Raw genomic sequence first — 18,474 nt, 5'->3', positions numbered from 1 at the left:
TTCTTTTGCTGCTTTTAAAATTCTGTTTTTAACCTCTGATATTTTAATTATGATGTGTCTTGGTGTGGGCCTCTTTGGGTTTATCCAGTTTGTGATTCTGCACTTCCTAGTCTTGTATGTCTATTTCCTTCAATAGGTTGGGATATTTCCTGCCATTATTTTTTCAAACAGCTTTTCAACTTGTTCTCTCTCTTCTTCTGACACTCCCATGATGAGAATGTTGATATGTTTGAAGAAGCTCCTTACACTATCCTCATTTATTTTGGATTCTTTTTTCTTTTTGCTGCCCTGATTGGATGTTTTCTGAATCACAAATCACTGCACCCTGGCTGGTTTGGCTCAGTGGATAGAGCACTGGTCTGTGGACTGAAGGGTCCTAGGTTTGATTCTGGTCAAGGACACATGCCTGGGTTGTGGACTCAATCCCCAGTAGGAGGCATGCAGGAGGCAGCTGATCAATGATTCTCTTTCATCATTGATGTTTCTACTTCTCTCTCCCTCTCCCTTCCTCTCTGAAAACAATAAAAATACATTAAAAATAAAACTAAAATAAATCACTGTTTTGATTCTTGGTTTCATTTACTCTATTGTTAATTCCCTGTAAATTATTCTTCATTTCAGTTAGTGCATCCTTCACTTATGACTGGATCTTTTTATGGTTTCCATGTCCTTTTTTTATGGTTGTTGAAGCTCTCTTTAAGTTCCTCTACTCTTCCCCTAATGCCGGGAACCAGGAACAGGGAACTAAAACTACTTGCTCCTGGGATAGGTGCAGAGAATGTAACTAAGACCTTGTCTATACAAAAAGAAATTGACAGCCAGTTTGAATTTGAATTGTCATTGGCTTAGAACAAAGAATATCCTTGCATGGTATTATTCTACAATGTCATTATAATTTTTGATATTTTACAACAGCATATTGTACAATTATTCCAAACAAAATTAAAAATCTAATTTTTGAATGTTTGGCAGCAATTTAAAAGGACATGAAAGGATTTAATCCCTTCCACTGTGTGGAAAGCCTCACTGGGAAGGCGCTTGAGCATTCTATATTGGTCTTTCTTGCCTTATTTGCAAAGAGGGACCCTCTCGTCACAATAATTGCCCACAGCTGTTGCTTGAGTTTTCAATTCATGCTGAGGTTAAAGCCTCATGGTGGCTGATACCATGGATCAGTCTCTCGCACAATGGCGTGAGCTGGGACCTCCCTGGAGAAGAAACCTGGGTTCCCCAAGATATGTGATCAATGCCGGGACCCCGCCAGCAGGCAAGGGGATCCCAAGGCAGGTGCTGGGCATGGAGGCCATAAGGGGCATAGGCTACCAAGGAGACAGAACTGAACCTCACATCACCCTGCTTGGCCCCGGAGGATGGCTGGTTAGCCAATGACGGGTAAGATTCCTCAAGGGAGGGACAACCTAAGACAGGCACAGCCGCAGAGGGCCATCAGGAGAGGACTTGGGGGCCAACAGAGGTGGGGCACAGATCCTCACCCCTCCAACGCTGTAGGAGCTTGAACACTCGCCCTTTTGAGGGATGTCTCCTGCCCCATGCCTGCTTCACGCTTCTCAGATTGGGACCCAGGCAACAAACAGATTTGGTCCAGCTCAGATTGAGACCCAGCTACAAACAAGAGACTTGGCACAGCTCATATTGAGACCCAAGCAACAGAGAAGTGGCTGATGGCGACTGTCCTACATCAAAATCCAGCCTAAATCTACGAGTGCTCAGGGCTTTCTCAAGGATGCATGTAATCTTTTCCATTAATTTTTACAGAGTAATTACTAAAATTGTTGTTAAAGTATTAAATTTGACAGTAAAATAGTCAAGTTTTCAGATTAATTTAAATTGGCTAAATAAAATGAGTTAATATTCAAGAAAATTTAATTGTACAACAGGCTGTTCCTAAAGTATTAACCAAATTTCTATTGGTAGTCCATTTCATGGTAAAATTGTTTAACATACAATAAACCCTAAAGCAGTCATAGTTTTTATACAAAAAATTAAAATTTAAAAGTTATCAAAACAGCATTATAAAAAATTTTTCCAAAAGCCTCCTAATAATTAAATAGAAAAAAGGGGGAAAAAAAAAAAAAAGAATAAATAGAAAAAAGGGGGATAGTGGAAAATACCATGTGAGAAAAAATGTCCTGTAAGTAAATTACATCTAGAAAAATTTTTCTTCTTTTGAAAACCAATTTTCATTTGTAATGATAACAGTAAGACAGCCATGAAAAACACACATAGTATCAAAATAAGTCAAAGAAAAATTGTTTGGGCAAAAAATTAAAAGTATCCCAAGTAAAATTTATAGAAAAAATTCCATTATTAATTTTGGTCGAGAGATGTTTGTATATTTTCAGAAAACTCCAAGACCATGTGGATTCCTGCAACAGAGGAATTAGCAGGAATGCTCCAGCCATGAAGACAGGAGGAGAAACAGTCCAGACATGGAGGACGTTGATGACACCTCTCCATGCCAGCAGCCAGCAGCTGTGTGTCGCTGCAGGTTGTCCGGGACCAAACCAGAGACGTCAGACCTGTATCGCCACCATTTATCCACCATCCAGATATCATTGGTGACATGTACACATGAAGAACTTTTGGACATTGAAACCTGGACTAAAAACTTTTAGACATTGAAACTTAGACTTAGAACTCTTGAACTTGGAAATTGGGACTCAAACATTTTTGTACTTATATGTTTATTCCTGGTACGTAAATCCAAGATTTTTTAAAGGAAGGAATTGGGGGGAGATGCCGGGAACCAGGAACAGGGAACTAAAACCTAGCATTGTCACTGGAGATAAAATGTAAAAAGAGCTAGCAGAGCCATTAACTCATTGTCTAGTTGAGATAGTGGTGCCTGAGGCAACTTTAATTTGTTAATCATATGTAAATGTAAGTTGATTTTCTGCTGTTGGAACTTCCTCCTTAAGAGATGTCTTTGTCTCAGAATCTCAATAAAAGGAATGGTAAAAGGCCAGAGAGGGGTTAGTCTTCCCTCTAGAGCAGTGTTTTTCAACCTTTTTTGGGCAAAGGCACACTTGTTTCATGAAAAAAATCACGAGGCACACCACCATTAGAAAATGTTAAAAAATTTAACTCTGTGCCTATATTGACTATATATAAAGTAATTCTCTTGAATAGGAATCAAATAAACACAAAGAAAGTATTTTATAATTACTTTATTATGAAATATTAAGTAAACAAAATAGTGAAAAATTATAAAATTCTTGTCTTGTCTGCACCTACGGCACACTAGTGTGCCGCGGAACAGCGGTTGAAAAACGCTGCACTAGAGGTAGACTTCCCGCCTGGCCCCCATTTTCCCAAATTAACTCTTTTCCAGTCTCTCTCTTCATTTTAGTGTGCGGCCTTCTCCAGAAACCGGACCCTGAGTGGGCTCTGAACCACGCGGGTCGTGTTAAGGGATCCCACACCCTAAGTTCATTGAGCCTCCCCTATAACCACTGTTTTGAACTCTGCATCTAACAGATTGCTTGTCTCCATTTTGCTTAGTACTTTTTCTGGAGTTCTGTTCTGTTTTTTCACTTGGAACATATTTCTTTGTTTCCTCATTTTGGCAGTCACCCTGTGTTTGTTTCTATGTATTAGGTAGAGGTGCTATGTCTCTTAGGCTTGGGCGAGTGGCCTAATATAGTAAGTGTCCTATAGGAACTAGTGGCACAGCTTCCGTATTCACACAAGCTGGGCACTGCAGGTGCACCCGTGTGGGCTGTGTACATCCTCCTGTTATAGTAAAGCCTTCATTACTGTTGGCACATCAATGAGAGGGATTTTTCCCCAGACTGATTGACTGTAAGGACTGGCTGTGACCACCACTGAAGATCAGCTGTACAGAGGCCTACTCTTCAGAGCAGGACTTATTTCAGCAGGATTCTGGTGCTCCATGAGTCCACCCCTTGAGTGTGCTGTTGTAAAGGTACTTTGAGGTGATCTGAAGTTGTCCACTGGGTACACTGGCTCTGGGGCTTCCTGGGAGATACACATCAAGGTCAGGGGCCACCCCGCATGAGCTACAAAGAGATCTACAGATTGCTGCTACTTGTGCTAGACTTGGAAGTGCCCAGGAGAGGCCACGCTGTGAACATAAGCATGAGCCAAGAAAGGAAAGAGTTTAGGTAGTGGGGCAGGGTCTCGGGGAACCACAGGATGGGAAGGGAGATGGAAAGCAGTGATAGCGAGTTGATGGAGACTCAGATATGGCTCGGTTGGGATAAGTTCAGAGGAGGAACAAAGAGGAACAAAGGCCTCCTCCAGCACTTCTGTCTGGGGAAAGCTGCCCTTCCAGCTCTTGCCCTGATGACAATTCAGTTCCTCCCTTATGTTCCTGGTGCCTTTCAGGCTGCTGCCCCAGCGCTGGAGCTCAGAGCGGGTGAGTCTGAGTAAATCCATGCATAGTCCCTTTAAGAGGAGCTACCTGGGACTCCAGCAACCTCCGTGTCACTTACTTACAATGCCTGCTGGTTTTTACAGCCAGAAGTTGTGGGGATTTTTCTTCATGGTACTGGAATCCTGGACTGGGGGCATGTTATGGGGCTGAGACCTTTTGCTCCTCAGGGGAGACTTCTGTGGCTGAAATATCCCTCTGAATTTTTATCTGCCACACACAGGTATGGGACCAGCCAGCCCCACAGTTGGATGTGGCTTCTTCTATCTTAGGACTTCCATCCAGCTAGATTTCAGGCAGTTCTGAACGATGGTTGTTTTGTAGTTTAGTTGTAATTTTGATGTGGTTGTGGAAGGATATAGGTACTGTGCCTATTTATGTACCACATTAACAAGAAACCCTACTATCTGTATATATAAAAAGCTAAATGCAAAGTGTTCCCTCGGGAGTTAGACCAGGTGCTCACTCACTCACTGTGCATTGACCACCAGGGGGTGGTGTGGAACATGGTGGTGACCAGCAGTGGTGGCAGGATGCTGAAGGATCGAGGGAAAGAGGAGGCAAGGAGGCAGGGAACCGTACAGTGGTGGCACGCAGGTGGCAAGGGAAGGAGGCGGCGGATAGGCAGGGAGCAGGGAACCTGATTGGCCCTGATTGCTGGCCAGGCCTAGGGATCCTACCCATGCACAAATTTCATGCACCAAGGCTCTAGTCCTTTTATAATAAACTGGTAAATGTTTCTGTGAGTCACTCTAGCTAATTAATTCAATCCATAGGGAAGGAGGTCTTGGGAACCTCTGACTTATAGCCAACTGGTCAGAAGTACAAGTAACAACCTGGACTTGCAACTGGTATATGAAGTCCAAGAAAGGGGTCTTTGGAACCTCTAATCTAGAGCTAGTTGATCAGAAGAACAGGTGTTAACCTGGCTCTCAATTGGCATTCAAAGTGGAGGATGGGCTTGTAGAGCTAAGCCCTTTACCTGTGGGATTTGATGCCATGGTCAGGGAGGTAGGTAGATAGTGTGAGAATTGTAGGACACCTAGCTGGTGTCCCAGCATTGCTTGATGGTGTGGGGATAATCCTCTCCACATGTAGGAATTCATTTCAGAACCATTTAATTTCATCTAATTTTTGTTAATCATCAAACAAAAATCTTCACTTGATTCCCTTCAAGTGACAAAGGGCCAATTTCCCCAATAACTTAGTCTAGTTTCTGGAGCAAACCTATTGCCACAATTCAGGTGTTCCTTTCAGAGTAACTAACTTCAAGACCTTAGAAATTACTTTGACATAATCTAATCTCTGGCAGCATACAGAAGTGGTTGTCTGTGGGGAAGATAACCAAGTGGTTAGGGGAGATGATATATTTCTAAATCTTTAAATTTTATACCATATATTATCTGTAAAAAAAAAAAAAAAGCAATTTAAAAATGAACAAAAGCCAGTGAAAGTTATTAGGCATCTATGGATTCCTGTTACCTTGTTGTCCATAATTGTCCACTGGCCCTCCGTGTTCTGCTTCAAAACACAGTGGTTTCGGGAAATCATCAGAGGGCAGAGTTTTGATACCAGTTGATATGTGACACCGAATCCTCTCCCTAAAGTCACCTAGGAAGACAACAACAATATGAGACACCATCAACCATTGTGCTGAAAAGGGAGGTCCTTTTGACAATCTTGTCAACCAGGGTGTACACATGTCCTGACATGAACTCCTCCTTCAGCTGCCATGGGAGCCACCGGGAAGAAAAAGGCAAGAAGCTGTGACAAGAAGAGACAGCTGAATGCAACATCAGGGCTCGTAGGACTCTGAAAAGTCATGAGATGGAGAAATTCTTTCTATACACCCTCATCACCTAGTCTTAAACACTGCCAAGAACTACAGCCTCTATATAAGACAATCTGTCCAATTTTTTAATGGCTCAGACTTGGCATCGTTCTCATTATAAATTCCATCCACTGGCCCTGGCTCTGCCATGGGCACTATCAGAAAATTTCCAATTCCCCTCCCACATGACAGCTATAGTGCATATCAAATCTCTTCTTTTGTTGGCCCTATGTTCCCAGTTACTTCAACCTAACTCTCATGGTATAGATTTGAGTCTCTTTGCTATCTTAATGATATGTTTTTATTCCCAGATGCCATTATAAGAAAAATAAACTTAATTTCTATTACACAGTCGAATCCAAGTATCAGTTTCCAAGTTCTAAATATCATCACTGGAGCATATAAATTGCATTAGTGTTCATAGCAGATCTATCATACAATGTACCCTCAGGCTTAGGAATGATTATATTTATTGGTCTGACCATCCCCCAAGAATTGCATGTGAAGTCACATCTCTTGACTAGTTGGTAAATCTGGATTCACGTGAAGGACCTTACATTGATTCCTATTAAACTTCATCTTGTTAGTTCAACCTATCACATAAGCTTATCAAGACCTTTATGAATTTTTAATCTGCCATTCGATAAACTCAATATTCCTCTCACCAAATGAATATGATGCCTGTGTGCTTTCATTCAAGACACAGATAGAAGATTGAATGAGGACGTAGCCAAAGACAAAGCTCTCAGGAACGCCTAGTAAACATTCTACCACACATTCTGGACATACCCTTCAACCAGTTGTAATTCAACCAAGGTCTTTGCATCAAGTACATACTTTCCATCTTATCCCCAAGACAGCATGCGAGCCCCTGGAAAAGCTTGCAAAGAGGCCCCAATTGACATCTACCATACTTTCCTGATGGACTAGTCTAGTTCACAATAACCCTTTGAGGAAGAAAATGCAATTTTTCTGAGACCAAGATCTTGGAATTTCCTGCTTATCCTTTTTGGAGCACAAGCCACCTCTTTAATGGTCCATACCACAACCTTACCTGGGAACATTACACTAAATGATCTGTGGTTTTCTAAAAGCTGCCCTCTTTCCTCCTTTTGAAAATCTTTCAGGATCATGTCTGTCCTCCTCAGTCCCTCAAAGACCAAATGACTTTCCTTTTTCCATCTTTTTTCCCCCACAGAATTTCACCTCAGTGACTGATACTATCACCCAATCATCGCTTAGCCCAAAGCTCAGGAGCTATCTTTGATTCTTCTGTCCCTCATTCCCACATTCAAATCATCAGCAAATTCTACTAGTTGTAATTTAGTATGTCCTATATCTCTTCACTTCTATCTCTATGGCCACTATCTTAGTCAAAACAACCTGGCTTCTTCCAGTTATGCTGTTTTTACTTTTACACTAGTCATCTTTGTCAGGGATCAGCCTATCGGTTGAACTGGGCTGAGGTAGGGAGGTGGGAATTGAGAAAAGAAAGACAGGAGCGGGATGGGAAGAGTCTGCAGGTAGTCATCAACCAACTGCAGCTACTTTTTTTTTTTTTTTAATATATTTTATTGATTTTTTTACAGAGAGGAAGGGAGAGAGATAGAGAGCTAGAAACGTCGATGAGAGAGAAACATGGACCAGCTGCCTCTTGCACACCCCCCACTGGGGATGCGCCCGCAACCAAGGTACATGCCCTTGACCGGAATCGAACCCAGGACCTTTCAGTCTGCAGACCGACGCTCTATCACTGAGCCAAACTGGCTTCGGCAACTGCAGCTACTTTTATTAACTGTGTAATGCCTTTTATACACAAATACTGAATGGGAGGTCAACAAAGAAGAATGTACTCTGTTTCTCTTAATCTCTAAGATAAAGCAGGAAGCCAAATATTTACAGACTTCTGATTAAGCTATGAAAAGTCGCTCTTATTCTCATTCTGCTGACAATAGGAAAGTGCCATCAAAACAAGTCACATGAAAACAAGTCAGGGGACACTACGTGGGAAGGGACTGATTCTTGTTGGTCCCTTCGAGTTCAAGGATCTGTCAGCTTATGCCCGGTCTCCAACACCTCTTAAACTTTATTCTTCAAACAGCAGCTGGTGTAACGTAAAAACTTTCTAACAGATCATTTCCTCTTTCCTTAAAAGTCTCCAAACTTCCTTCCATAGCCCATGTGGCTCTGAATGTCCTAATCCCCTCCACCTCTTTGGTCTTATCTCATACCATGATCAGAAACATCCACCTCCACCTGCTACCTTTCCACTTGTCCGGCTCTGCTTAGAACACTCTTCTCTCAGACATTTATATGGTCTCCTTCTTATCTTTCAATTTTCAGCTCCCCAGAGGCAAACCCTAATATGGTACTATCTAAAGCTGCTGCCTGTTCCCTACCCCCCCTCCATCCTACCCCATTGCATTCCTTTATGTTATTAGCATGCATTTATCACAATCCAAAACTAGCTTGTTCATTTTATTCATTTCTATCTCCCTCTTACTACAATATAAATTTCATGAGCTGGGACCTTATCTGTCTTGGGTACCACCACATTTCTGTACCTGACATGGTGCTCAGTAAATGTCTGAGAATGAATGTAATAAAGAGATCTTGCTTATGCGTCCTCCCAGATTCTAAAATGGGTGCTTTTTAGGTCAGAAGTTGAGAAACTGGGCTAAGCCACTGGAAACTATGGAACAAAAGCAGTCAGGAACTCTTTAAAATCTGACTTGTTGCCCTTAAATACAATATTTTGTGGTGACCACTTCTACCAAAACCTTAAGTCCAAAGTTTTGCAGTTCTCTGATGGTTTGTCAAAAATTCCATTAATTGGCCTGGCTGTGGTGGCTCATTGGCTGAGCATCGACCTGTGAACCAGGAGGTCATGGTTTGATTCCTGGTCGGGGGACATTCTTGGGTTGTGGGCTCAATTTCCAGTGTGGGACAAACAGGAGACAGCTGATCAATGACTCTCTCATCATTGATGTTTCCATCTCTCTCCCTCTCATTCCTCTCTGAAATCAATAAAAAATATATATTTTAAAATCCATTAATTATAGAAGTTCCTCTGAATTAATATATATATATATATATATATATATATATATATATATCCTTTAAAAATTGAATATTTAAGGATTTATCATCAATCATATTCAATAAGAATTCCCATTTAGGAAGCTTTATTTCTAAAAGGGAGTAGTCCATATCCATTTTAATACTTGAGGGGAGAACCACATTGCCATTGTAAGTAGCCTGGAAAAAGTTATACAGAGAAGGGAAATGAGTGCCCCTTTTATGAAATTGCCTCCTACAGACTCTGGATCTAGAAAAGGAAGGAAACAGTTTTTGTTTCTTTTTAATCTTCACCTGAAGATATTTTTCCACGGATTTTTAGAAAGTGGCAGAGAGAGGGAAAGACAGAGAGAAACATGGACTGGTTGCCTTCTGTGGGCACCCTGACCAGGGCCCGGGAAGGGGAGGAGCCTGCAACTGAGGTATAAGGTACTGCCCCTGACCAGAACCAAACCTGGGACTCGTTGGTCTGCAGGCAACACTCTATCCACTGAGCTAAACCAGCTAGGGTAGAAACACTCTTTTTGGTCCTTCTCTTCACTGGCCCTCAAATTAGTAAACTATGGCTCAGCAGCCCGAAGTGAGCTTATCTGGATATCTCAGCATCATTTGTTAACACAAAACTAAACTTCCAGTGGGAATTGGGCGCCAACAAACTACCAACTCCTATGTTGGGGCTGTTTCTACCGTATTTGCTGTACAACAGTTTTGCAAAGCTTTGAGCTTACTGAGATCACTGGTCTACAGGATTATCCTGTCCTTACCCACCTTCACCAACCCTATCACTTTCCTCCTGGGAATGGCTCCTGTTTCCCAGATGACCAGCATGTATTCTAGAACCATCCTTTAACTTTTCCAATCCTCTCAGTGCAAAAAGTTTTGTGAAAATCAAACACAAGAGAAGAAAGAACAAGGGAAAAAATGAAGATACTATGATTTTCCCCAAAGTCCTATATGATCAGGAAACTAGATAATTTGCAATAAATCTCTCAAATTTGTTTTTTGTTGTTGTTGTTGTTTTTTGTGTCTCCCCTCCCCCCCCCAATGCTCTGGTTTAAGAAATGTAAAGACATAGATCCAGGCAGACACTTTACTACAGTATTCCCTACAGTGAAATGAGAGGAACCTTGTTTTATCATTTAGTCTGTGAAATCTGAGACTGTGAAGTGAACTAGGAAGGCAGGAAATTGACCTTACACTGCTGTTGTAATGAAATGATATCAGCATACCTCTTAAAGCCATGTGCACATTAGTGTGTGCTATGGTTTGGGACTGTTACAATAAGTAAGACTTCACCTCCTGGCTTTCACTCAGGCCTCTCTTCACACATGCTGCAGGCTATGCTCCAACTATTTCCTAAGACACCCAACCTTGAATACATCCAGGCCTGGCAGGCCTCTCCACCACACAGGACTGAGAGACAAACTGATCCTCCTACCTGCTTTCGCCATTCACTTTGGCATCTGCGGCCTCTCCCAGGAGAAATTATCCAACAATTTTGGACCCCACACAAAATTATCCAGCAGGTTAAAATATGTATAGGAATGCTTTTTAGGTCTTTTGCCTTGGCTGAAGGTGTTTTAATTCTTTCTGTTCTCCCCTCCCCTCATCCAGACTCCTAGTATTACCAAGCTATTCAGAAGTAATAAATTAACCCACAGCTATTTAATCTGAAAAATGAGTTAACACTTGACTTCTAAGTACGTACCTTACAGAATTGCATGAGGGGGCATAGTGCACTTTAGGGCTCAGATGAAGTAATTATTCGAAAGCCCAAACCTTTGCAAATATAGTTATTATTCTATATTAGTTATTATTCTATATTTGTAATGATGAAAGACTTCTTTGTCTTTCATACAAATCATTTTCACAAATCTCCATTTGTGAAACTTCCCAAAGGCCTATGATTTTGGAAAGGGCAGCGCAGGGAAAGGTAAATGTGCATTCTCTAAAAGAATGTGGACTCTTGGGGATTGACACCCGGAGAGAAGAGGGATTTGGGGGCAGGAGGGTCTCCAAAGCACAGCATACAAGTAACCCTTTCAGACCCCTACCCTAGCAGCATTTAAGGCTGGACCCGAACCCCTCCTCTGCACGGAGGAGCCACCGCTCTAAGACAGCACTACACAATCCACATGTTGGCACTCGATCGTTCATGCCTGCCTCGGTGTTCCCAGCCGGCTGCACTGTGTGTAAAACCCTCGGTCCTCATTCGGCCAGACTGAGAGCAGGGGTCCTCGTTATCTGGCTCTGATAACACACTAAGCAATGCAAGTTCTCAGTGAGTACCTGGGAGGCTGAACTGGGACTACACAGTGGATAGGAACATCTAATTCAACATGCAAACGGAATGACGAAAGACTTCTTTGTCTCTCATACCAATCACTTCCAAGACCCAAAGGTTCCAGTCCCTGCCCCGGCTCCCTCCTCCCTCCTCCCTCTTCCTCCTTAGAACCCCACATTCCAAACGGCCTCCGGGAGAAACTGCCTCCCCTCCCCGGGGTTTTGGTTTGCATTTGTGGCCGCCCTGGGGAAAGGCACCGGCAGCTTCTGCCGTCTCCCGATCCCTGTCACTGCCCAGCCCGGGGTCCCGCTAGGGGTCCCGCTCCGCGGCACCGAGTCTCCCGCGGGAAGCGAGGCCCGTCTCCTCAGGAGTTAAAAGCGCGACCCTCCCCGTCAGGAGGTAGAAGAGAAGGCTTTTCTACATTCAAGTTTGAGCAATGTGACTCAAAACTCGCAAATGTTTTCAAAACAAACTAGAGAAAGTTTACGCCCTCCGCCAAGTTGGGCTCATGGTCCCGTCGCCTGCGCAGGGCTCCGCGCGACCCAAACTGGGGCTGCCGGTCCCCCCTAAGTCCGCTCCTTCCCCCAGACCCAGCGGGTCCTCCCGTCCTCTGCACCCGCCTCCCGGCTCCTCCCGGCTCCTCCGCCCGGGCTCCCGGCTCCTCCGCCCGGGCTCCCGGCTCGCCTCAGGCCCCTTCCCCCCTCAGGTCCGCATCTTCCCTCCGCCGCACGCACCGCGCCCGCCTCCCCTCAGCCCTGAGCCCTCCCGCCGACCCATCGCTGCCCATTCATCCCCCGGCGCCTCCCGCGGCCCGCGCACCTCGCTGCCGTCCTCCAGCAGCAGCCACTCGGCGTCCATGCCCACGCGCCGCAGGCACCAGCTGCGGCCCCCGGGGCGCTCCCGCCGAGCCCGGGAGCCGGGGTCGCCCATGGCCCTCGGCCCGGCCCGCCGTCCGCACACCGCCAGCCCCGGCGGGTTCCGGCCGCCGCGCCGCTCCTCTGACAACACGGCCGCCCCGCAGGCAGAAGCAATCGCTCTGCGCTCGCGATGGGCGCGATCTCCCGCCAGGCCCGCCCCGCCGCCGCCGGCGGAGCCACTGCGCCTGCGCGCGGGGAAGGCGGCTCCCGCCGGTGGGTCCGGAGTGCAGCGGGGGAGCTGGGTCATCTAACTCTGGTGGCGCACCCTCCTCGCTCTTCCTAGAACTCCCCCCTCCCCCCCCCCCCTTCTAGCCGCACTGAACTGGAACCTCTTCTCACCTTTCCTTAATCTTAAGAAATAAAATTATATATATATATATAATTTCAGAGAGGGAGGGAGAGAGAAACATCAACCATGAGAGTGCACTGGTGGTCAGTGCACATCATAGCAACTGGTCATTCTGGTCATTCCACCATAACGGTCGCTTAGGCTTTTATTATATAGATGGTATTAGAAACCAAGATCTGGGCACTAGGTATACTTGCTGGCAATGGAACGTTGTTGTATATAGGCTCTCTCAGCTGACAGTGCAAGGAAAGCATGTGTCAATGAATAGTAACCCCTCTATATCCACATACCTGTGAATATTTATGTATGTATGTATTTATATGTATGTAATAGCACATACATATATACATAGTACATACATATATACTGTATACATCTATCTGTTTCAATGTGTAAGCTAAATATGCATACTGACGTATTACAACTCTAATGCAATGCCAGCTGCCACTTGGATCATTCCAGTCATCCCACTGCTTATCTGTAACCTTGCACTCCAAGAGTGAGAAACCTGGCTCTCATTATCAGCCATTAGTTTACTTAACTATCATTTCCAGTATACATGTATAGTGGCTTCATAACTGTTACCGCATACACCTGCAGAAAACATCTTTAACAACTGAATAGACTGCTTATGGCGGAGGCCTGATGTAGGCTGCTTTTGTGTGGAGGCCTGATGAGGTGGGGGCCAGACATGGCAGGGATCTCCCTTTTCCGAGTCCCGCACGGAAAGAGATGAACGAACCAATTCTAAGTTGAGTCAGACAGGGATTGAGAAATATTAGAAATAAAGAGAAAAGACACAGAGATAGATTTTAAGCTGGGAGCTGGGTGGGCCGCCATCCTGTCAGCTGGAGAGGCAGGAAGAAGAAGACGACAATGACAACCCCTCCCAGTGCATTTCTTTTATACTCCAATACCAGGAAGTAACACCAACTTATTTGCATGTTAAGTAGGCCCCATGCCTGGATTTACATATCTGGTCCCTCCCCTGCCGACACCAGGGCTAATATGAAGGCCAGGCTGACAACATGTCTGCCATCTTGAGGAAACATGTTCCCAAGGTGTGGCTCTGCCTACACCTTGAGCTCAGCTGACGATAATTAAGGAAAATTGCCCATGTGCCTTCCCGGGCGGCCCTCTACACCAGTGTTTCCCAAACTTCTCTCATGATGAGAATCACCTGGTGGAGTTGTTAAAACACAGATTCCTAGGGGCGGAGCTTGAAGATGGCGACCGAACAGTCGGACTTGTTCTGACTCTGGTCCCAGAACAGATAAAAGTAACATCTGAGTCGCTCAGGGAGGGTTGATTGGCAGCTGAGGGGCAGCAGAGGTTTCAAGGAAGCTAGGCAGCGATCCGCTGGACAGGATTTCCAGCCGGTGGCCAACACAGCCACAGCGGCGGCCGCGGCGGCTGCGGCGGCTGCAGAAGCAGCGGCAGCGGCGCTGTGAGAAAGGAGTGGCTTCTCTGAGGCCTGGAAAGCCCACTGCGGAGAGCTCCATCCAGTAGCTGAGACGCCCGAGTTGGCGCTGGCGTGTGGATTCAAAGGAGTTCTTCGGTCACCCACGGAAAGGTCAGAATTTGCGGGGAAAGCCTGAGAGATCGCGGTCCCGCGGTGCCGGCAGCCACAGTAGCCGGGGAGTTCCGGCCCTGCCTCCATGCAGCGCCCGCAAAGCTGAGCCCTAAGAAGGCTGCAGCGACATCTAGTGCTGGGTTTGGCATAAGCTTCCCCAGAAGCGGGAATTTTTTTTTTTTTTTTTTAAAGCCAGGGGACACGGGACAGAGTGTTAAGAATCGCGGCTGTCCCGCCAAGGGCGGAGCATCTGGACACCTCGGCGCCTGATCCCCTTCACCCCCTAGCTTCGGAATACTAGGGAAGATCAGCCTAGTTGGGCATATCCGGGGAATTTGCAGGGAGAAAGTGCCTCCCTGGAAACAAGAGATCGGAGCCAGAAGAGATAGTCTGGGAGCCAGCTGGCACCCTGCCAGCTAGAGCCATAGAGAAAGAAGGCCGGAGCAACCAAAAAGACTGGGAGGTCAAACCGGAAACACTGACACCTAAGAGCTGAATTACAAACTGCCCTTCTTTTTTTTTTTTTTTTTTTTTTTTTTCCTTTCTTTTCTTTTGTCTTTTAATTAATCAAAAATAAATGGACACAAATATCTAAGATATAGTCTACTAAAAATTAAGGATTACCTTACAAAACTGAGGTGCAGTGGAAAGCTGGGAACTGCAAGACTGTCTGGTCCGAGAATCAGAAGTGCCAAATACATTAACTGAGGAAGTGAGTGACCAGTACTGGTCATTTTTATGCTAATTTTGCTATACTTTATTTTATTTTCATTTTTTACATCTTTTATTTAATTTTCATTTTTCATATCTTTTACTTAAGAAACAATTTTTTTTCTTTTTTCCTTACTTGATTTTACCTTTTCAATTACTACATTTTTCAATCTCTATCACTATTACTACTGCTATTTTGCAATTTTTTTTTAAAAAAATTTTATTTATTTATTTTTTTTCTTTCTTTCTTTTCTTTTTTTTCTCTCTCTAGTACCATTTTATTTTTTCTTTATTTTACATTGGGAGTAACCTTCATTCTATTTTAATCTCTACTATAGCATCATTCAACCCTATCTCAACTCAACCTTTACACTATCACTCTCTTACTAAACTTTACCCTTTAGTCTACAGTTTATCCTATCCCTTTCTGGCTTTAGTTTTTCCTCTATTCTCTCTCTATACCCCCTGCTAAAGCTCTCACTATACTTATAGACCTAAGTTCCAACCCCTGATCCAAGTGTATAAATACCAATCTCTGCACTATATTAACTAGTTAAAAAAAAAAAAAAAATCCATTCTCCCCTCTATCCTTTTCGCATTGTATGTGTGAAGGTTGATTATTGTGAATTTTTATGCCTTTTAGTGAAATTGTTATGCTTATTCCTGTATTGTTATTGTTGCTTTGTATTTTTTTTTAAATCCTCTGTTTTTGTTTGTTTATTTTACTTCTGTATATCATAGCCTTACTTAATAATAGTGGATATTGTAGTTTGTATTAATCTCCAAGTATTGTTACTGGCATTGGCTGGGTCCAGAGGTTTTTCTATGGCAATTTTCTCCATATATATATAGTTTGTTTCCCATTTCTCTTTTAGTTTGCTTCTTCTCTCTCTTTCTCTCTCTCTCTCTCCCTCTTCTTTTTTTCCCTGTTTTCCAACTTCATTTTGTCATTACTTTTTTCTTCTTCTTCTTTTTCTATCTCTTTATCCCTCTTTTTTTTTTAATTTACTTAATTTTTTTTTAATTTTAATTTTATTTTTTTTTAATTTTTCTTTATTTTATTTTTACCTTTATTCCTTCTCTCCTATCCCCTAAGTTGCCTTTCTCTAGTGGTCACCTTTATTAGAGGTTATTAATATTGTAAATACATTCCTGTTAAGTGCCGCTTGTGTTGTACCTGGTAGTGTTGTATTTTGTACCTCAAAATCAACGCAGGAGAAGGAATACCACATAACCAGACATCCTGAAAAGAGAGGCCATGGGGAGACAAAAACATAGTCCACACTTGAAAGAAAAGCAGGCATCACCAGAAAAGGAAGTAAACGAGCCAGAGGTAAGCAGCCTGCCAGAGCAAGAATTCAGAGTAATGATCATAGCATGGCTAAAAAGAATGGAAGAGAAATTTGACAAAAGCCAAGAAGAAATGAGAAAGAACCATGAGGAAATGAAGGAGAGCCATGAGGAACTGAAGAAGAACCAAGAAGAAATGAAAAGTGACATCGCTACCATGAAGAACTCAATAGAAAGCATCAAGAGTAGACTAGATGAAGCAGAGGACCGCATCAGTGAGCTAGAAGATAAGATGGAAAAAAATACCCAAGTAGAGCAACTTCTAGAAAAAAAGATTAAAAAGCAGGAGGAGAGCCTACGGGAGCTTTGGGACAAAACAAAACAAAATAATATTCGAATAATAGGGGTTCCAGAAGGAAAGGAAACTGAGGTAGACATGGAAAAAGTATTTCAAGAAATAATGACAGAAAACTTTCCTGAAATAGAAAAGAAAAAACCCACACAAATCCAAGATGCCCGCAGAGTCCCAAGCAAAATGAATCCCAGAAGACAGACTCCAAGGCACATTATAATTAAATTGGCAAACAACAACGACAAAGTAAGAATCTTAAAAGCAGCCAGAGAGAGACAGAAAGTTACATACAAAGGAACCCCCATCAGACTAGCAACTGATTTCTCAACAGAAACTTATCAGGCCAGAAGGGAATGGGATGAAATATACAAAGTCATGCAAAGGAAGGGTCTGAATCCAAGAATACTGTACCCAGCAAGGCTATCAATCAAAATTGAAGGGGAAATCAGGAGCTTCACAGACAAAAAAAGACTGAAGGAATTTATCTCCACCAAACCAGCAATGCAAGAAATGCTAAAGGGTCTACTGTAAAAATAAAGAAATAAGAAGTGAAGAAGGAACACGGGTATAGAATAAAAATGGCGTCAAATGAGTACCTATCAATAATAACCTTAAATGTAAATGGATTAAATGCTCCAATCAAAAGACATAGGGTAACAGATTGGATAAGAAAACAAGACCCATACATCTGTTGTCTACAAGAAACCCACCTCAGAAAAAGAGATGCACACAGACTGAGGGTGAAGGGATGGAAAAAAGTTTTCCAGGCAAATGGAAATGAAAAAAAAGCTGGGGTAGCAATACTTATATCTGACAAATTAGATCTCAGAGTGAAGGACATAACAAGAGATAATGAAGGCCACTTCATAATACTAAAGGGAACAATCCAACAAGAAGAAATAACCCTGGTAAATATATATGCACCCAATACAGGAGCAACCAAATACATTAAAAAACTGCTAGAGGACATTAAGGGAGAGATTAATAGCAATACAATCATAGTAGGAGATTTTAATACCCCACTGTCACCCTTCGACAAATCATCTAAACAAAAAATCAGCAAAGAAATATCAATCCTAAATGACTCACTAGACCAGATGGAATTAATTGACATCTTCAGGACACTCCACCCCAAAGCCACAGAATATACATTCTTCTCAAGTGCACATGGGACATTCTCAAAGATAGACCACATTTTGGGACATAGGCAAAGTCTCTTCAAATTCAAGAAGATAGAAATCATATCAAGTATCTTCTCAGACCATAATGGCATAAAACTGGAAATTAACTACAATAAAAATAATCCAAAGAAATCAAACACATGGAGACTAAACAGCTTGCTATTAAACAAGGACTGGGTTACCAGAGAAATCAAGGAAGAAATTAAAAACATCCTGGAAACAAATGACAATGAAAGCACAACAATCCAAAATCTTTGGGACACAGCAAAAGCAGTTTTGAGAGGGAAGTTCATATCCTTACAAGCCTATTGCAAAAAACTAGAAAAAATAGTAACAGATGATCTAACTCTACAACTCAAAGAGTTAGAAAAGGAGCAACAAGAAAAACCCAGTGTAAGCAGAAGGAAGGAAATAACAAAAATCAGAGCAGAGATAAACGACATAGAGACCAAAAAAACAATACATAAGATCAACAAAACCAAGAGCTGGTTCTT

The 18,474-nt window shown here is 43.0% G+C and overlaps 1 protein-coding gene across 3 annotated transcripts in view; it reads right to left on the bottom strand.

Annotated features, from left to right (window-relative positions):
* RNF8 (ring finger protein 8) overlaps nucleotides 1–12,642 on the bottom strand; it is a 41,216-nt gene extending 28,574 nt beyond the window's left edge. For 2 of the 3 annotated variants that reach the window (XM_084889532.1, XM_084889533.1), the window contains exons 1-2: nucleotides 12,427–12,642; nucleotides 5,897–6,025 (exon numbers count right to left, since the gene is read on the bottom strand). In XM_084889532.1, the coding sequence (XP_084745658.1) occupies nucleotides 5,897–6,025; nucleotides 12,427–12,537 (240 nt within the window). In that variant the 5' untranslated portion in view covers nucleotides 12,538–12,642. The remainder of the gene's footprint in view (nucleotides 1–5,896; nucleotides 6,026–12,426) is intronic. The other variant, XM_084889531.1, reaches the window with a different exon arrangement.
* Nucleotides 12,643–18,474: the final 5,832 nt, after the last annotated feature.

This window comes from Pipistrellus hanaki (assembly GCF_964339955.1).
Source record: "Pipistrellus hanaki genome assembly, chromosome: 7".
Lineage (NCBI taxonomy): Eukaryota > Metazoa > Chordata > Mammalia > Chiroptera > Vespertilionidae > Pipistrellus > Pipistrellus hanaki.
This window is presented reverse-complemented; position numbering and strand designations above follow the sequence as displayed.